This window comes from Mus caroli, chromosome 4, assembly GCF_900094665.2.
Source record: "Mus caroli chromosome 4, CAROLI_EIJ_v1.1, whole genome shotgun sequence".
Taxonomy (NCBI): Eukaryota; Metazoa; Chordata; class Mammalia; order Rodentia; family Muridae; genus Mus; species Mus caroli.
Window position 1 is genome coordinate 131,613,147 of NC_034573.1, and position 21,097 is coordinate 131,634,243.

At 49.9% G+C, this 21,097-nt stretch overlaps 1 protein-coding gene across 1 annotated transcript in view; it reads right to left on the bottom strand.

The window, feature by feature from the left end:
- The window catches only part of Fhad1 (forkhead associated phosphopeptide binding domain 1), a 119,575-nt gene that overhangs the window by 35,157 nt on the left and 63,321 nt on the right, over positions 1-21,097 (bottom strand). The window contains exons 14-18 of the mRNA XM_021160433.2: positions 15,019-15,089; positions 13,992-14,129; positions 8,179-8,286; positions 4,926-5,033; positions 3,715-3,819 (exon numbers count right to left, since the gene is read on the bottom strand). Of these exons, the coding sequence (XP_021016092.1) occupies positions 3,715-3,819; positions 4,926-5,033; positions 8,179-8,286; positions 13,992-14,129; positions 15,019-15,089 (530 nt within the window). The remainder of the gene's footprint in view (positions 1-3,714; positions 3,820-4,925; positions 5,034-8,178; positions 8,287-13,991; positions 14,130-15,018; positions 15,090-21,097) is intronic.

Sequence of the window (21,097 nt, forward strand, 5' to 3'; positions counted from 1 at the left end):
TCCCTAGATACTGTAGAGACCCAAGTTGGCCATCATTGGCTCATGCTCACAGGTCTAATGAAGACTCACTGTCAGCCATCTTTGTTCCATACTCACAGAGCCAGAGCAATTTTTCTTCTCTATTCTCTCTCTTATCTGTTTTGCCTGTGTAGATAAACATCAATTTTTTTTTTTTTGGTCGGTGTTTTGTTCTTGTTTTCCAAGACAGGGTTTCTCTGTGTAGCCCTGACTTGTCTTGGAACTCGCTCTGTAGACCAGGCTGGCCTCGAACTCGAGATCTACCTGCCTCTGCCTCTAGAGTACTAGGACTGAAGCCGTGCGCCACCACGCTCAGCTTCACATTAACCTTTTGATTATTCTGTTGTGAGTATGAATAAAATTGTGTGCAAATAAGCCGCTTACCACTTAGGTCTGAATGGGTTTTGGTTTTGTTTGTTTGAGATATGGTCCCATGTGGCTCAGGATGGAGTCTTGAATCCCCTCAGTGGCTGAGGGTGACCTTGAAGTCTGGGTTCTCCTACCTCTAATGCCCAAGGGCTAAGATTAAAGATGTGTGCCATCAAGCCAGGTTTATGTGATACTGGGGACACAAGTCAGGACTTCTTATATGCTAGGCAAGATCTCTACCAATGAGCTGAGTGCCCGCAGCAATCTTTCTAAAAGTCACTCCTCCGACAGCCTTGAGGGCTTCATCTTTTCTGTGTATCGGCTAATTATCTTCTTTTGAAAAACATCTACTTAGGGGGCTGGAGAGACGGCTCAGTGGCTGAGAGCACTGGCTGTTCTCCCGGAGGGCTCAGGTTTGGTTCCCAGCATGCACATGGTGGCTCACAACCCTCTGCAACTCCAGTGATGCCCTCTCCTGGCCTCTGCCTGCACCGGACACACATGCAAGTAAAACACTCAAATGCACATAAAACAATAAGATAATTTTTTTTTTAAAAAAAGAAAGAAAAAAATGTGTATTCAAGTCAGGTGTGGTGCTAGTCTATAATTCCAGCTACTTGAAAGGCTGAGAGGCAGGAGGATGGCAGAATTGATACAAGCCTGCGTTACATAGTGAGTTCAAGGTCAACTTAGACCAATAAATAAGACTCTGTTTCAAAAATAAAATCAAACAAACAAACAAACAGAAAGGTTGGATCTAGCTCAGTGGGAAAGCAGCTGGCCAGCTTGTGTGAGGCCCTGGGCTCTATCCCCCTCTCCCCTCTCCCCCCACCATAAAACAAAACTCACCAGTCTATCAGGTACCTGGTGAGTTTTGGGCCATTGGCCATCTTTTTATTGAGCTATCTGAATTCCTCAGATGGTTTAGAGATTAACCAGTTCTCTGACCTGTGTCTCCAAAGTATTTCCTGCCCAGTCTAGGGACTGCGTCTGCTTACTGTTCCCTCTGTCTGGCGGAAGCTTTTAACTTGTCCAGTTTGGTTTTTGCTTCTTTGGGGTTTGAGGGATTGCATACAGGATCCCTGCCAGAGTCGCACAGTGTTTGCTCTGCAGTCTGTTTTCTGTCCTGGTAGATGATGGGTCCACTCGGGGTCAGGTGTCACTGCTCTTCCTGATGTGTCTGGAGCTGCCAGCCAGCTCTGAGGTCTCACAGCTACTTACTGCTTTTAGTGGCCGGATGGAAGGGTGTCGCTAAGGATGTTTCTGGTTGCTGTAGAATTCTTGTTACGAGCTCGTGGTGGAGGTTGTCTATGGGGTTGGTACCCGGAAAGAGCTTCATCTCTGTGAGTTTGCTTGACATTTAACTATGGACTTGAACCCAGGGCCCTTGCAGTGCTAAGCAAGCGATGTATCTTTAGCTCTATTTTCAGGTCTCTCTTTACTTTTTTATTTTGAGACAGGGCTTTGACAAGTTTCTAAGCTGATCTTGAGTTCGCTTTGTAGCCCAGACTGGTCTTGAACTACCTCAGCCTCCAGGCAGCTGGGATTTCAGGCTTCCATGGACAGCCCTGCTGTGCTGTGTTTTTACATAGTGACTACACAACCAGCAGGCTTTTTCTTGCCCCTGCAACTGCTGGGATAAAATTGTAGTTTATTTATTGATTCATGATAAACTTTAAAAAAAGATTTATTTTATGTGCATGGGTAATTTGCTTGCCAGTATGGCTGTATACTGTTTGTGTGCCTGGTGCCTGTGGAGGCCAGAAGAGGGCATTGGATCCCCAGAACAGGAGTTATAGATAGTTGTGAGCTGCCATGTGGGTGCTGGGAATCTAACATGGGTCCTCTGGGAGAGTACTCAGTGCTCTTAATTGCTGAGTCTTTTCTCTAGTCCTGATTATATATATGTATGTATACATGTATGTGTATATATACACATACACACACACACACATATATATATATATGACAAGCTAGTAATAAGACATATATATGTCTAAACGAGTTTGTTTGTTTATTTATTTATTTATTTATTTATTTATTTATTTATTATATGTAAGTATACCATAGCTGTCTTCAGACACCACAGAAGAGGGCATCAGATCTCATTATGAATGGTTGTGAGACACCATGTGGTTGTTGGGATCTGAACTCAGGACCTTCGGAAGAGCAGTCAGTGCTCTTAACCGCTGAGCCATCTCTCCAGCCCTTTTCTAAAGGATTTAAACTCTCTTCCTCACCCTACTGACTTATCCTCCTACCTCAACTTTTACTGACTTGTTCCCACCCCTTCCTTGTTGATTCATTTTCGGCATTCCAGGTTGCATCGTCCAGGAACCAAGGCAAAGAGACAGCTAGCTCCTTGGTCAGGCCTCATCTGAGCTCCAGGCCCTCACATGGGAGCGTGGCAGTCCTGAGTTCTTGATCCTCGCCTTACTTTGCTGGACTCTGCCGCCTCTGGACACCCACCCATTCATTAAGGCCTCCCATCAAGGTGGGGTCCAGAGCAGCTGTGTAATCAATCCTAAGGGCTTTGGTGACATAGTTTCTCATTAGGTGCTCATGTCCAAAATGCTCTCGAGTTATGTGGGCAGCTTGTTAAAAATATAGATTCCAGATCCACCCTGTAGCGGGGGCCCCCACCACACGTGCATGTCAATGTGTTTAAAGAAAACCCCTCAAAATGAATGCAAAGAGACTTAGATGCCCTTCTTAGTCCGCCAAGCCCTGAAGATCCTTCTAACACATACTTACATATTTAAATATTAAATATTTAAATTTAACTCACATTTGCAAGGTTGGATGTTGCTCATCTACTTTGACAGAGACTGGCAAAGGTGTGTGTGCCTATGTATATATAAGTGTGTGTGTGTGTACATGTGTATGAGTCCCTTCCATGATGGGGACCCAGGATGAGCAAATGATACTGCAGTTTGTGAGACTGTGTGCAGCCGTCTCCTCATTACCTACCATGTCAGAATTGTGGGTCTTAACAGAAACCCAGGCCAGTATAATGGAAGAAGTGGCTGAAGATGAAGGGGTTAAGAGTCCTGGGTTTAGATCCTGCCCCTGCACTAGCCAGGAGCTAGTAACAGCCACAGGAGCAGCCGAGATGCGTGCACTGTGCGTAGGTCTGTCTGGTTATGCGCGGTGGTCATCCTGGTGTGTCTCTCTGAAGATCTGTGTTTCCTAAGCCACAGAGACGGCAAGCCACAGAGACGGCAAGCATCCCACAGCCAGAGGGGAGCAGGGGGAGGACCTGAAGCCTGGCTGCAGGGCCCGGCAGGCCTGCGGGAGCAATGGTCCGCCCGTCTCTGTGACTCCTACCTCTTTTTGCTTGGTCAGGCGATTCTCCAGGTCCTGTATTCTCCTCTTCTCCTTCTCTAGAGTGTCTCTCATCTTGAGTTTCTCATACGTGTTGTTCTCTGAGATCTGGAAGTCAAGGAGGGGTTTGGGGGTGAGCGCAGAAGAGAGGGTGTGGTGGGTTGGTTAAGAAAAGCCCCCCATAGGTTCATATGGGTCTTGTTGGAGAAACTTTGTCACTGGGGGTGGGCTTTAAGGTCTCAAAAGCCCATTCCAGGCCCACTCTCTTGCTCTCTGCCTTCTGATCAGGAAGCAGCCGTCAGCTACTTCTCCAGCACCATGAGTACTGCTGTGCTCCCACCATGCTCCTGTTGTGTTCCCATCATGCTCCTGCTGTGCTCCCACCATGCTCATGCTGTGCTCCCACAATGCACTCGCCTCTGTGCTCCCGCCATGATGATAATGGACTAACCCTTTGAAACTGTAAGCAAGCCCCCACTTAAATGCCTTCTTTTATAGGAGTTGCCTTGGTCATGGTGTCTCTTCACAGCACTAACACAGTGACTAAGACAGAGGACAAATGAGCTGCACGGGGAAGCCAAGGTGAGTCACCATGAAGACCAGTGACTCAGAGGCTTGGGACAAGAACTCATGGAACGAGGTGCCTGCCAGAGTGTGAGGTGTGTGTGTGTGTGTGTGTGTGTGTGTGTGTGTGTGTGAGAGAGAGAGAGAGAGAGAGAGAGAGAGAGAGAGAGAGAGAGAGGGGATATGATGAGTCTGGTGAGCAGGGAGCCACGCGTCTCAGTTAGTCACAGGAGCACCAAGTGGGAGGGGCTCCTTGTTCCTGGAAACGACCTGGTCACAGAGTGTTCAGTCCCTGAGCTGAGCCGCTGTCTAACCTGGTAGGTGTTGGCACGGTGACAGGTTCACCCTGGGAAGTCCCTGGCTTTCGGGGGTGGGGCAGAGTGCTCAGAACTGTTTCCCGTTCCAGCTGGCACGACTCCTGGTAGCTTCAGAGAAGAGCTATGTACTTTACATACGGCAACCTTTGTCCCACCAAATGAGATCACTTAAATTCCCATTTTCCAGGGGTCTGAGCTCCCAGGGATCATCCGGGGTCAGCCACTGAGTGGCAAGTGTTGGCGGTGGGTGGCGGCGTGACCTCAGACTGCATGGCTGCCGGGCACACCTGGCTGCAAGTCCTGCTGGGGGTGGGGGGCACTGGGCGCTCCTACCTCCTTCTGCTGGGTCAACTGATTCTCCAGGTCTTGTGCCTTCCTCCTTTCTGCCTCCAGCATTTCCCGCATTTTTCTTTTCTCTTGAGCCACACTGTTTTCCAAGGCCTGAAAGGCACAGTCAATAATACCAGCTTCTACTTAGTAACAGTTAGGATGGGCAGCTGCGTCGCCCCAGAATGACCTCATCCCCATGGCACCCCTGTGGGGAGCTGCTGCCGAGGACCCTTTCACTCTTTATTTGGTTTATAGACTAGGAAACCAGGAGCCAGAAGAGGTGAGGGCTCAGGGCTATGGCGGTGGCACCTGTTAAGAGGAAGGCCAGGGTCCTGAACACAGCAAACACGCGGGCTGAGTACAGAGGCTGTGGGAAGGACCAGGATCTGAGGGAGAAGACTCATTGATAACCACCTTCTAACTAGTGAAGCAAATTTCGGAAGGAGAATTGGTTTCGGGAGGATGGAGGGGTGGGGATGAATGAGCCAGTCACCACTAGAATTCTTCCAGCATCTAGAAGGTTCAGGGTGAGCCTTCCGGGGATGTCTTGGATGAGGGGAGAGCTCTGGGTTAGCACTCTGCTGTTCCTAGCCATGGAATGTCATCTGGTCCATCCATGTCTTGCTGTCTTTATTCAACCACAGGTTCTACCTCCAAGGTCCTGGAACAGTAGCCAAAATCCCAAGAAAAGCCTCTCCAGTATTCACAGGGCTCCCTTCGGCACCTGGCAGGGCATTGGTGTTTGGAACTTACAAGATTTCCACTAGAGTCCACAACAGGGGAGAGGATTAGCCTTCGGAAGGCATTTAATCCTTAAGAGGTGGAGAGGATGGAAATCTCTCCCGCTTTTAAGGTAGTTTTGTGCGGTTCACACCTGTGATTCCAACACGTGGGAGGTGGAGAAGAGGAGGCCAGGCGGTCAAAGGTTATAATTGGCTACGTAGTGAGCATGAGGCCAACCTAGGCTAACAGATCTTCTGTCAAAACAGAACAAAATAAACAAACAAACAACAAACATCCCAAGAAACCAACAAAAAGCTCAGTAGAGGGGGCTCAGTTCTTTCTGGGAAAAGACTACAGTCAGGTCTTGTGACCCTTGAAGGTTGCTGTAAGCCCTGGCCCTTCTGCATGATGCTTTAAAACCAATCTTTTTTAAGGCCAGGCCTATAATTCTGCATGTAGACCATGCTGGCCTCAGACTCCCAGAGATCTACCTCACCACACCCAGCCCAGAGGCTTACATTTTTCTGATCCCCTCCCATCATCTTGCCAGCTCTTGTTGATGTCTGGATGGCATCTGACTGAAGTGACTCCATGGAGACCACACACACACACACACACACACACACACACGAACTACATACACACACACACATACCACATACATATGTATCACACACACATAAACATATGCTACATACGCATATACCACACACACACACCACATATACACACACATGCCACATACACACATGTACCACATACATACATACTACACACACACACATACACATATGCTACATACATACATACCACATACATACATATACACTATACATACACACATGCCACATACACACACACCACATACACACACACTACCACATACACACCACACACACATATACTACATACATACATATTACACACACACATATGCTACACACATACACACCATATACACATACACACCACACACCCACCACATACACAGCACATACACACATACCACACACCACATACATACACAGCACACACACATACACACACCTGCCTCCTCACCCTGCCTGGAGACATAAGAAGGGCAAACCGTGGCAACAGTGTTGACAGAGCGCTGAGGAGCAGCTACAGGAGAAGCCGCTGTAAACATCTCCCTGGGCCACATCAGATTGTGTAGGTGGAATTGCATGTAGGGCGATACTTTCCCCTCCCCTGGGGGAGCAGACAAGCACTCCACTCTGAGGAGGGAGGGTGGTCAGGAAGCAAGGGCTATCCCAAGTCCAGGGAGACCTGGTCGTAGTGGTGTTGGTGACGACTACCACAGATCAGTGACACTTCCGGGTTCAACGCTGGGTTGTGCATTGTCTCTGCCCTTCATGACCCGCTTCCAAGAAGGGAGGTGTGGATGGACTTGAACTTGTCTTTTGTGTGGCTACAAAGCCTGTACCCTTCAGGGATTACGAAAGTGTGTGGGGAAAAAAGACCAGGGGTCTGAGACTGACTGCAGCTAAATGCAAACTGACAGTGTAACAGAGCTCTTCTGGGGACTAGAGTTCCGGCACACCCACAGGAACTCAGCATCTTTAATGAGGGATAGGAAAACCCTTCCCCAGGCTTCTGTGGCTGGAGGGATGGTGTTTGTTAACGGCTACTGTACTTTAGGAAGAAGGCAGGTGATGAGCTACAAACTTCAAAGCTTATGAGAGTTAGACACCTATCCAAACCGACATGGGCTTGTGTGCGCCAACTCTCAAAGGATCACCCTAACTGCGGATGCTGGTATCCATTCCAGCCTTCCCCTTCCTCTGGTCTACAAAGTGGAAATGAGGGACAGAGTTTTTGAGTTTCCAAGAGAGGACTGAACTCTAGATTTACAAATGCATGTTATGGATCCAAACTAAAACATTCTGGGTGTGACTCATCTGCAAGGCCTCTCATCTGCTGAACTATGGTGACTTCTGGCACCCAGAGCAAGCATGGTGAGAGGATCCAGGCCAGGCTCCCATCCTGCTGTGTGTGCCAGGGGACCAGATGGGACTGGATGGGGAGTGGATGGGCTGGCTGGGAAGGATATAGGATCAGGTCCTGCTTTTTACACATCTGGACTGCTATGTGAAAGAGGAAGCCCGAAATGGGTTGACAACAGCCATCTTTTGGCCAGAAAGAGCTTGACTCACCCCAACCTAAGACAGACTTCCTTCCAGCCCTGTGCATCCCTCTGCTGGGACTGAAGATGTTGGTGCTGAAGATGGAGTGTCCTCTCAAGAGCCCATGATCCCATTATCCCCAGCCTCCTGACTGAATTGACCTCAGTACTGGGGTGATGGGCAGAAGCCACCACTCCAGCTTGTCACATGTATATTGCTTTTCCCAACTGGTTGGCAAGGCCACACATCTCCGTGGCTCTCTTTTAAATCCTCTATGCTTCTCCCAATTGCGGAGTCCAGGTTAGGACAGGACAGGACAGCGCCCCCTCTCCCCACCTGTCTTCTGTCTCCCACAGTCCCTTCAGCCGGCCTCCCCCAGCAGGGCTTACCTCCTTTTGACTAGCCAAGTGGTTCTCCAGCTCACGGACTCGGGCTTGCGCCTTCTCCAGGGCCTCCTCCGATCTGCTTTTCTCCTGACCGATGCTCTCTTCCAGAGCCTGCAAGCCAACAGCCGCTGTTGAGTCTGCCTGTTGCCATGGCAGGGAGTGGACTCTCCCTGGGCCCTGTGTGGTTTGCTTTTCTACCTTCAGCATGGCTCACGCAGGCCGGGGCAGAGGGGCCAGCGGTTCAGTGCGCTCCGAAGAAGCAGATCTATGTGAAAACCTCAGCTGGACCCTGACAACTGTAAGAAGCCTTGATTGACAGTCTAGGCCAACTCAACTCCCTCCCGCCCCCCTGAACTGCTTGCCTTCTTCTGGTAGGCCAGGCTACTCTCCACCCCTCGGGCTTTTGTGCCCCACCCCACGCCTCCTTTGCTCTGTTTTCCTCCTGGGCAATAGTTGTCTCCAGGGCCTGCAAGTCAAGGACCCTTGTTAAACAGACCTGGTTTCCATGGCAGGAAAGTGGACTCTGCCAGGCGCTTCAGACCTTATCACATTCTAAAGAGAATGTGGGAATTAGTCTATGTGCATGGAACATGGGGTCTGGGATGGTGCAGGTGGACCAGGTAAGAACTCTGGATGGAGCCTTCCCAGATATGGGGCCTGGCAGCTCTGAGACTCTGGGCATGGAAGCCTCAGTCTCCCTATCTGTACACGGAGCTGATGTGAGGAAGAAATGATGAAATGATCAATAAGTGATTTTTTTGGTGTAGTGCCAGCCGCCAGCCTCCACCCCATGCATAAGAGGAAACAGGCTTAGTTTAGAGATACTGGGGAACCGGGGTTATGACTTTTAAGTCTGTTTTAAACCAACCTAACAGAGACCTCCAGCCAGCCCTGGGCTGATGGATAAAGAAGGTTTCTGGGTGGTGGGGACTGGAGATGCATGAGTTTAGGGCCAACGTTAGTGAATGGCCCGTAGACGTTGCCCACTCCACTGCTTTGTAAATAAAGCTTTATTGGGACCCTCCATGCCCTCTGTTGAGGTGTGGTCTCTGGTGGCTTCTTACAAGAGCAGGGCTGTGAAGTCACAACACAGACTGCAAAGAGGAAAGAGTAGCCGGCAAAAATGAAACCATTTATCATCTGGCTTCGTGGAGCAAGTGTGCTGACAATTGGTCTACAGCAGTAAGAAGTGTGTGCACAAATTAAGAAGGTGCTGTCCAGGGCCCATAATAAAAAGAAGAGGGAGGGCTCGTGCTGGATCGATGAAGGAGCCTGGCCTTTCTTCTGCCAGTGGAAATGAAGTCCTAAGAGCAGCAGGATCCATGGGAAGGAGGCTGAGGGATGAGTTACAACATGTGTTATTTTTACAGACAGCGAGATGAGGGGTACTAGGGTACAGCAGGGAGGGTCACTTAAAAGCCAGGATAGTGCTGGGAAGATGGCGCAATGCATCAGTATAATGTTCGCCTTGCACACACAAGGACCTGACCTGATACCCAGCTTTCCCTTAAAAACAGGCGTGGGGCGGGAGAGACGGTACAGGAAGCAAAATGTGCAAGCAAGAGGACCAGGGTTCAGGTCCCCAGTGTCCGTGAAAAGTTGGGTGGGTGTGGCAGTCTGCCATAATTATAGGGCTCTCAAAAGCCGAGGAGTGGGAATCCTGGGGCAAGCTGAATAGTTAGCTGTAGTTGCGAGCTCTGGGCTCAGCTGAGCAACGCTGACTAAATAAGGTGGGGTGTGATCATGGAAGACCCTTGGGCCTCCACACGCAAGTGCAGGAGCATACGTGCATTTAGACTTCTGTATGTGTTTGCAGTTGCACATGTATATGCATATTCATATATGCACCCACATATATGAATATTCATAACCACATGCATATCACACACAGAGACCCATAAAAAGAAAGCTAGTCAAGGTGGTATGCACTTGTCATTCCAGTACTGCAGGGAGACTGGTGGATTCCTGGGGCTTACTGGCCAGATAGTTTAGCCTACTTGGCAGGTTCTAAGCTAGTGAGAGATCTCGTCTCAAAAAAACAAGGAGGGTTGGTAGGATAGTTCAGTGGGTAAATACGCTTGCTTGCCAAGCCCAGCAACCCAAGTTCAATATCTGGGAGCCACATGGAGGAAGGAGAGAACTGCCTCCTGAGAGTTGGCCTATGAGCTCATGTACCATGACATGAGCACAGGCGCGCGCATCCACACACACACACACACACACACACACACACACACACGCACGCACATACGCACCATGACTGAGGCCTACAAAGTGTTTCTCATACGAATCTCAAGGGCCAAGCTGGGATGGGAGTCAGGATGGCAATCTGTCTGGGCAGGTTGTCATGTCCGTCTGAGTGTGGACACCCCTCTGTTTGATTGGTATTCTGAGGTTCCTATGTGAAACATAGGATGCTCAAAGCATCACTCTGAAGTATCTTCCAGGAATAATTTCAGAGGGGTAAGAGGAGGGAGGCCCAGGCTGGTGATCCTGGGGGTGGGATGGGGGCGTAGGCACCATGCAGGCTGAAGCATCACACCCCCAAATGGAAACAGCCAACCGCTGAGTCAAACAACGGACCCTGGACTGGGAAAGGCTGGTGTTAGGTAGGGATGTCAGTCAGTCTGAAAGACAGAGCAGGAGGTGGAGACCTGGGGAAGATTTTGAAGGTTTTAGGGCCTTTCTGGATTTGACTCTTTCTGTGGAAATAAAGGTTTGTTTGGTTTGGTTTGGTTTATTTTCCTTCAAGTTCTCTAAAGCCTACAACTGAGACTTTGGCTCCTGTGGTTTGGAACTGGAACACAGGCTCCTGTGCTGAGCGTGTTTGGTCTCCACCTGTCCTGCTGTCTTAGGAGGTTCTGGAAACTTTTAGGATGTGGGGCCTAGTAGCAGACAGTTGGTCAGCAGGGCATCCTGTCTCGGATTACACTGGCCCCTTTTCCTTTCTCCACTCTCTGCTTCCCAGCCACCATGAAGTACAGAGCCCTCTCTGCCACAGGCTCCTGACACTGTGATGGTCTGCTAAGTGCACAGGGGTCCAGCGAACACAGAAAACCGGGCCAAAAGAAACCCTTCCTTCCTCTTCAAAAGCTAAACTCAACCACCATATGATTCATCTTCTTAAAGAACCAATCTAAAGGCAGTGAAGCCTGCACACCCATGTCTATTACTGGGCTACCCTCAGACACACACACACACACACACACACACACACACACACACACGTACGAGTGACAGAGATGGACTATTCTAGTTGGGGTTCACTGAACTGAACTGGAGCCAACAAGAGATGGTGACGTTGTGCAAGGCCTTGTCCTTCACCATGGAGAGAGGGGATGCTTGGAAGGAGTTGGGATCTGGCAGGTGGGGGTAGGAATAAGGGTACAATGTGCACGTGCCCCCCCTCCCCCGCCATAACTGCTCTGATTGTGGCTATCAGTTATGGCTGTGCTTTGGAATGTCACAAACCCCAGAGCCCAAGCTACACTCCCACCTTTGACCCCAGAGTCTGAATGACAAAGGGTGGTCCAGCAGGTGAGAGCCTAAGCCACTGATCTCGGAGGAGAGCAAAGAAAGTACGGCAGGTCCCTAAGTGTCTGTCACACAGTATGGCAGGTTCCTAAGTGTCACACAGGGGGATAATAAGAACTGGCTTTAGAAATACATCTCCTAGGGGCTGGAGAGGTGGCTCAGTGGTTAAGAGCACTGACTGCTCTTCCAAAGGTCCTGAGTTCAATTCCAAGCAACCACATGGTGGCTCACAACCATCTGTAATGGGATCTGATGCCCTCTTCTGGTGTGTCTGAAGACAGCTACAGTGTACTCACATACATAAATAACTATTTTTAAAAAAAGAAATACATTTCCTATCTTCTCCACAGAGTCCGATGTAGTGGGTCCAGGGTGTGTGCTTTTTTAAATACTTGTTGATTAGCATATGTTAATTATGCACACTGTTGAGGTTTGGTCTGTTGCTATGGATTGTAGAGCTACATACTAGCCCTGCTTGCCTCAGGGAGGAGAGAATCCTAACTTACACAAAGTGATGCTATGTGACAAAGCTCTGCAATGTAAAACAATTGGTTGAATAAAGATGGGCAGATGAGAGGTAGCAGAGGTGGGCTTTCTGCTCCTGGCTCAGGGTCCAGGGCTGGACCACAAGGAGAAGAAAGATGGTGGAGAGAGGAGAGACGCCATGGGGTAGTTGAGTCATGAAAACATGGCCATGAAGGCTGGCCAGTTGGAGTTAAGAGCTGCCCAGATGGCACATGGCAAGCTATACCTCAGGGCTATTGATGGGAAGTAGATTTTAGTAGCTTACATGGTTGATATCTGCCTAGCTCTAGTTCATTAAAGACTTATTACAAATATAAAAGGTTGGTGTCTTTTATCTGGGAACAAATGCTCCAAGGCACGGTAGAAACCCCCTGACCAAGATTAAGTATCTACTACAACACATGATAATGGCTTTCGTTGTGACATTAAAACACATGTGTATGGTGTATTTTGGTTGTGTGTACCCCCATGGCCATCTCTTCCCTCTCTCTGACTCTCTTCCTCTTCTCAAGCCTTCCCCACTGTGCTTCATAGCTTCCCTCTGCTTCTCCTTCTCTGGCTCTTTCTCCTTCTCTTCTCTCCCCTGTCTCTCTCTTCACCTCTCATTCTTTCTGTGACCCAATCTGTCCCATCAGGGTGGCCATCTTGCCAGTGGTTACACAACTGAGGAATCTCTCTCTCTCTCCCTCCCTCCCTCCCTCCCTCCCTCCCTCCCTCCTTCCTTTCCTCTCTCCATTTCTCCCTCCCTCCCTCTCCCTCCCTCTCCTTACCCCCCCCCTTGTCAATCATTAGCTGCCTATGGATCTTCAGGAAGGGCAGGGCCTTGTGTGCTCCGCATCCCTCCCCGACAGGATGCCTCCAGTCTTATGCCGGCCGTGGGAAGGTGATCACAGCGGTGAATTCTGGCCTGTGACACAGACTATTTTTAGCACACAGAATCTGACCAGAGTTGCTTTCTTGGAGACATCTCTGGGACATCCCACACTGTGTCTCGGATGCAGGTCTGGGGTGTCATGGGCTTCTAGGGGATGTCAGAACTGTGAAGCAGACTCTGCCCCTCAAGCAGGGCCTCAGATCACGCAGGCACCTTAGCAGGCAAGGCTCTGCGGCGGAGCTTTCTCCGTGGCCTGGATTCTAGGAGGGTGAGCAGCAATTTGGGCCAATTTGTTTTCCCAGCTACATATCTAGAGAAAAAAAAAAAAAAAGGCTGATGTGACCCGAAATCAGTTTTGCTTACACTTGGCCACTGGTAAACCAGGATCTGCCTTAGCGATTCCAATTTGTATAGTCAACTGAAATACAAAACAAGTAGGGTAGCTTTTCCTGAAATGTCAACACGCCTGCCTTTTCCAGTTGATCTTTCTGTGTTTCTTTTTTCTTATTTGTTTGTTGTATTAATATGTATGGGGGTTTTGCCTGCGTGAATGTATGCCAATATATTATCTGTGTGCAGTGCCCACAGAGGCCAGAAGAGGGCGTCAGACCCCCCTGGAACCGGAGTTACAGATGGTTCTGAGCTGCCACACGGGTGCTAGGAAGCAAACCCCAGTCCCCTGCAAGAGCAGCCAATGCTCTCAGCCACTGAGCCATCTCTCCCCAGCCCATTGCTGTGAGTTTTAGAACCAAATTATTCGCCCTGGGTAACTCATTTAGAGCCAGCCCACCAATCCAGAGGCTGGGGAGGTTACTGTTCCGCACAAAGCCCCCAGTGGCCCACGGAAATGTCCACCTCACTTCCCAGACTCAGAGGAACTTACTGCCTTCTCTTCTGTCAGCTGCTGGATTTTGGCTTTCAGCTTCTCTTCTTGCTCCAGCTTCTCTGCCAGCTTCTCTTTCTCAGCCAGGTGCTCCTGCCGCAGAGACCTCTGTGTTTCCCGAGAGGCGTTCATCTGGGCCTGCACGGAGAGAGAAGCCAGCTGATGCCCACAGAGGAGAGACGGAAGGGACCCTTTAGCCACCTCCCAATGAACTGCTTATCTCCCATAAAAGTTCCTTAAAAGCGTGGCTGAACCATACATACTCCATGCAGAGACGTGAGGACTGAGCAAGCAGGGATTTTGAGACATCACACTCCCGGTTCTAGATAGAAATCCCAGTTCTAGCTAAGTCCTCATGTCTCCCCACCCTGAACATGGGGTGTCACCGTGCCTGCATCTTGTCATGAGATGATGAGGGGGAGCTTTAAGCCCAGTGCATGGTGGGCAGTAAGTACTCAGTAAACGGCAGCTGGGGAGGTCAGGAGCCCCGCCATGCTTCGATCCTTCATGCAACTAGCTGTGAGGCAGTCAGGCTACCATCGACCTCCCTGAACACCAATGTCCGTATCTGCAGAATGGCATTGATGAACTATAGTCCACGGGCTGGATCGGGTTGGCCTGCCACCTTTGTGGGTGGCATGTGGCATGTGTGTGTAGACACGTATGTGTCAATGAGAGGACAACTGGGCAGAGTCAGTGATCTCTGATCTCCTTCCTTTATGTGGGTCCCAGAGACTAAACGCAGGTCAGCAGGCTTATCTGCTGAGCCACCTTGCTGGCCCTCTTGGGGACTTTTTGAAGGAAATCAAGCACTGTAGTTATCCCGGGAAGTCAGGTAGGGGATAGGGCCCTGCCTGTGTTTGTCTATTCCTGTGTAGGCCATCTCTGACACTGGGCTCAATCCCTTTGTGCAAACAGAAAATCCTGGTGCCTGCAGGCGGGGTGGCAGCTGACTCACTCACAGCGGGGGGGGGGGGGAAGGGGTTCAAATTCACAGCTTGGGGGAGAAAAGAACTGAAAGAGTCACCCGAAGTTCCTGGGACTGGCTCATAATTTTCTTGTAATGTTCCAGAAGGTATATCAGACACAGAGAGAACCCTTAAAAAGAGGGGCAGGAAGAGAGCTGAGGGTCAGTTTATCTCCTTGTATCTTTTTCTCTCCCTTCCTCCCTCCCCTTCCCCTTCTTTCCCCTTCCCTTCCCTTTCATCCCTCTCTTCTTTCTTTTTTTATTTATTCCTTCCTTTTCAAGATGTGGTCTCGCTATGTAGCCCAGGCTGGCCTTGAACTTGTGACCCTTCTGCCTCAGCTTTCTAATTGCTGGTGGTACAGATGTGTGCCACCATGCTCAGCTTTGCATAACAACTTATCCCATCAAGACAGGACAAGCTGCCATCCAATGCATTTTTCAAATGGTTGTTCGACATTTGGGCCAGGCACAGCTCCAAGGTGGGCACAGCTTTGTTTTGTTAGACACTGAAAATGTATCAATACAGCACCGCTTCCTGCATGCAAATTATGAGCAAGGAGTTTTATGAAGCCACAGCCTTCCCAGGCCTTACAGTGTAGTCTGAGTGATAGGTCTACCTGATGGATAAGAAACATACAGGGACCACAGGCACCCAAGCGACAGGGCAGGACAGCGGGGTGTGAGGGTCTCAGCAGAGGCTGAGGAGTCGCTAGGTGTGGGCAGAGTGGGAGGGAGGGCATTCCAGAACAGAGGATGAAGCTGGCTGAGTGATGACCTCACTGATATGTGGGTAGGGATCCTGGGACCTGAGGCTACACAGAGAAGGGATGTTGCCAGTGTGGACAGCTAGTGTATTCGGAGGTGGGGGTTACTCTGGGTTATCTGTGCAGACTTGACATAATCACACATGTTATTGTAAGAGTGGGACAGAGGAAGTCTTGATGACAGTCAGATGACAGAGACAGATGAGAAGGTAATAGAAGTGATAGGAGAGAGAGAGAGAGAGATATTTTTGACACAGGGTTTCTCTGTGTAGCCCTGGCTGCCCTGGAATTCTCTCTGTAGACCAGGATGGCCTTGAACTTAGGGATCCACCTGCCTTTGCCTCTAGGGAGTGCTGGGATTACTGGTGTGTGCCACCACTGCCTGGTTGAGAGCTTTTGATTCTTTTATTTCATATGTATGGGTGGTTTACTTCTGTGCGTGGCTGGGCTCTACGTGTGTGCCTGGTGCCCATGGAGGCCGGGAGTAGTTATCAGATAGCCTAGTACTAGCGCAGATGGCTGTGAGCAACCATGTAGGCACTCACGGGGAGAACAGGCTGTGCTCTTAACCACCCAGGAAATGCCACATTCGAAGCTCTAGAGAGACTGAAGATGTCACATTGCTGGCTTTGAAGATAGAGAAAGGGCTAGGCCTGGTGGCACAGGCCTGTAATCTAGGATCTTTCGAGGCTGAGGCAGGAGGATCACAAGTTTTAGGACTGCCTGTGCAGAGAGTCAGTTCGCTTTGTGAAATCTTGTTTCAAAAGCAAAAGTAAGCCGGGCAGTGGTGGCGCACGCTTTTATCCCGAGCACTCTGGAGACAGTGGCAGGCACGTCTTGAGTTTGAAGCCAGCCTGGTCTACATGAGAGAGTTCCAGGACAGCCAGGAAGCCTTTCTTTACTCTCTGACTCTCGCCTCTCTCTCTTGCCCTCTTGCTCCCCTTCTGTGTTCCCTTTCCCCCTCTCTCCATGTGGCCATGGGTTCTCCACTGTAACAATAAAGAAGGAGAAGGAGGAAAGAGGAGGAGGAGAAGGAGGAGGAGCAGGAGGAGAGGAAGAAAAAGAAATCAGAAGTAAAAGGAGACCTGGGGATATATAGCTTAGTGGCAGTGTTTGTATAAGGTCTTGGGTTCCATACCTCATACTGGAGAAAAAGGGAATGAAGACAGAAGAAGGAAGGACCATGAATGAAGGAATGAAGTCCCAGAAGCTTAAAAGGCAAGGGAGGAGGTGGGCACCCTCAGAACCTGCAGCAGGCAACGTCCCAGTGGCTCCCTGGCTCCGTCCCATGAGACTGGCCTACATGGTTGGGCTCTGGTATAGTAAGAGAGACCCCCTTGGTGACTTGTTGGAGCAGCACACACCAAAAAGACAAGAGGATGAAGAACTGTGGGGCCCAGGGAGGGGTGGAGCGTCCCTGGACAGCTGGAGGGTAGAGGGAAGGAGCTCTGGTGAACCTGAATGGGAGGCTAAAGACCTGAAGATCTTTTCTGGCAGGTCTGTGTGTGTGGAGGGGGACCTCAAATGTTCGGTCCTGATTTGAACGTCTCTGAAATGTACAGAGTCCACTCCCCTCCCCCATGTGCCTGCTGCTACGGGAATTGATGAACGCCTCACCACGGTAACATCCTGTCATCGCCCCAACTGATAAATGAGCTTTGAGCCCAGTGGCTGCCCGCTGCAGGTCCGGGACTCCAGTCAGTGTGACTGCGGGGTCTGAGTCCTGGTTGCTACTGGGCTGAGCAGTGAGCTGCTCTGGGAAGAACGAGTTTACAGAACAAAAGCTGGGCTGGCCAGAGAGGAAGGAGCTGACGGTCTTTACTGTTCAGTTACTGGCATGGTGGGCCGGCCCCTTCCTTGCTAGGGAGGCCGTCTTATGTCCTAGAGTGGTGGTTCTCAACCTCCCCAATGCTGCGACCCTTTAATACAGTTCCTCATGTTGTCGTGACCCCACCCCCCACCCCCAACCATAAAACTATTTCATTTCTACTCCGTAACTGTAGTTTGGCTACTGTTTTGAATCGTAAGTAAACATCTGCTATGTAGGATATCTGATATGCCCCGCCCTGAAAGGGGTTGTAACCCACCTGTTGAGAACCCCTGCCCTATAGGATGTTTAGAAGTCTCCATGGCCAGCGGTGTTGCTGGACGGTAGAACCAGGCCAGGAAGCTTGGTAAGGTAGAGCAGGTTGAGACCTGGAGACTCAGTGGGCACACACCTGAGGCTTAGGCTACTCCCCGCTCCCCGCCAGACTCCTGGCCTGAAACACGTGCCATGCTCCTCACGTAAAAGAAACGTGTCCTATGGTCATGTAGGCCCTAAACAGAGCTCTCCATGCTAATGATGTAACTAGAGGCCCAGAGGGCTTAGCCAATAAGCTTCCTTTCCCAGACATTCCTCCCTTCAAAAGCTATTTAAGGTCTACCCTGAGAAGTGGGTATGATATGTTATGCATCCATTTTCTACCATGAACAACCAATATACTGTTTAGAGCCATGAACTGTCTCTTTCATCAAGATCCTCCATGGGGAGCCATGGAGAAGGCATTCGCCTACAACACCACAGCTTAATTCTCCCATAGAAGACCTCTCTGTGCTCCCAGTCACAACCGCCACCAAGCCTGTCTCCACCAAGCTAAGGACAATCACTGCTGGGACAAGCTAGAGCTCACCTTTCCCTCAGTCCCGAGCTAGCCGCTGTCTCCAGCCCACGGGCCCTGACCTAGTTCTCAGATCTTTCGCAGAGTGGACATGGATTCACAAGGTATCTTTCTTGTTCAGTCCATCGTAAGAACAAAAGAACTCTAGACATGGCCGGGTACCCTTGAGATGTAAGAGACTCCTGCTCTGACTTAGAGATTTGATGTAACCAAAGGGATGCCTAGGCAGTCAAGGCTGATGTTGTGAGCTAGGCTGCTGAAGCAGGCCTGAGAGAAAGGGTGAGGGATCAACGGCCAGCTCTGAGATTCCTGGGATCTGAACAACTGGAAGGACCCCAAGGGGTGCTGGTCAGAGAGGAACTGGACACTGTCTGTGGACAGGGCCAGTCTAGGATCTCAGCCACCACCTGTGATCCAGGGGCCAAAGAGAAGGGCCAAATCATGAGTGGGATCCATAGAGGACCAAAGGAAGAGGGGAGAGACGAAGGTAAAGTGGGGAAGAGTGCCAGACTGTGTCTCGGATCAGATGGCGTGTTGGCCTGACTAGGTATGGCCCCCATAGACTCATGTGTTTGAATGTTTGGCCCATAGGGAGGGGCAGAATTAGGAGGTGTGGCCTTGTTGGGGTGGGTGTGGCATTGTTGGAGGAAGTGTGTCACAGTGGGGGTGGGCTTTGAGGTCTCCTATGCTCAAGCTATGCCCAGTGTGGCACACAGTCTCCTGCTGCTGCTTTTGGATCTCAGTGTAGAACTCTTGGCTCCTCCAGTCCCGTGTCTGCCTGCACGCTGCCATGCTTCCTACCATGATAATGGGCTAAAACCGCTGAACCAGTAAGCCAGCCCCACTTCAATATTTTCCTTTATAGGAGTTGCTGTGGTCTGGTCATGGTGTCTCTTCACGGCAATGGAACCCTGACTGTGGTGAAGTATGATCACATTGGTATTTTGCCTTTGGCAAGAAGAGCAAGATTTCATTGCGTTTTCAGTTACAAATACTTTAAGTGTTGATTGCAAAAATGAGAAAAGCTCATAGCTCCATCTTCAGTTCCACACAGTGGGACAGCATGCAACAGTTGCTGAGGCTGGATATGTATCTCAGATGGTAGAATGCTGTCTGGCATGTATGAGGCCCTGGGTTTATCCAGCCCCAGTATAAACTGGATTTGGTGATGTACACCTGGAGTCCCAGTTTGGGAGGAAGAAATGAGAGGATCCAAGGTCACCCTCAGCTGCATATCAAGGTCGAAGCCAGCCTGAGTCTCACGAGACCATCTCACAAAACAAGAACAATCGAGAAGCTGTCAAACAGCTGCATGAAAGTAAAGATCTCTGTGACCCACTCTGTTGCCATGACAGTCCATAATTTTGTGCGTCCCTCCAGATTTTTCTTTTGATCAGCTACTGACATTTATTTTTTAAAAAAATTTAAAAAGAAAGAATAAAAACAGGAACATGATTTGCATATTGTTTTGCAACCTGATTCTTTTCTTTCTCCTTTTTCCTTTAGACAGGGAAGGTCTCATTATGCAACCCTGGCTGGCCTCTAACTCAGAGATCCACCTGCCATGTTTTGTTCTTGGCTGCTTTTATCTTTTCTCTTCTTTCCTCCCTCCCTCTTTTTTTTCCTTTTTCCCTCCAAGGTTCTACATACTTATTGCTGGACCAACCAGCTCGCTCAAATAGGATAAATGAGCAAATTACAGCTCCAGCTGAGCCTGAATCTCCAGCCATAAAAACTTCAAGCTGTGGCTGATAGAATGGGTTGGAACCCTGGCATTCACCACAACGGTCTTGCTGCTGAGAACCCTCCAGGCCCAGCCTGGTCTCCTCTGGGTGTCTTCTCCTGGTGGCCTGACCTGACTTGTTACCAATTTTCAGTCCATATCCACGGGGAGCGAGAGGATTTTGCTTGTTTCTTGGCCAGGGATCCATTGATTCTGAAAATATTGTGACAACAGAGGCAGGGGAGCAATGGAGTCAACTGACCGCTCACAGTAACAGCCATAATGATGAAGATGGTGGAGGCAAAAGGGGAGAAGTTTGTTTCTCTCTCTCTCTCTCTCTCTCTCTCTCTCTCTCTCTCTCTTTGGTTTTTTCAAAACAGGGTTTTTCTGTGTAGCCCTGGCTGTCCTGGGTAGACCAGGCTGGCCTCGAACTCAGAAATTCGCTTGCCTCTGCCTCCCAAGTGCTGGGATTAAAGGTGTGTACCACCACGCCCAGCTTGTTTTTCTCTTCTTTTCTTTGTCCCACTTAAAGCTATGGCACAGCTCAGCTCTTCTTGAAGTGGGGATGCGCCACGGTTGCAGAAACGGACACAGACAAGTGCGTTTGCAGAGAGAGCTCTAAGTGACATTTTCCCCCCTTATCAAGGGAGCCTGAGAGATGGAGTCAGGGCTGCTGACTTCCAAGGGTCTCCCTTCTGATGCCTCCCATCTTCCTAGTACTCCCTTTGCCAATCAGATGTGACTCGGTGCTCCCTAGAAGCAGAGCAGCAAGACTTCAGGTCTCCCCCATGTTAGGTGACCTGACTGCTCTGGGTTCATCTCAGGACTTACAAACATGCCCGCTGTGTGACTTTTCTCTGTAGGAGCACTCTGGTACAGGGAGGTGTGGCCTCCCTTCCCCCAGCCTGGAACCTGCTTGCTCAAGGGTGGAGCTAACGGCTCATTCGTCCTGCCACGCCCACTGCTGGAACCTGCCTTTGCTGCCTGGAGGC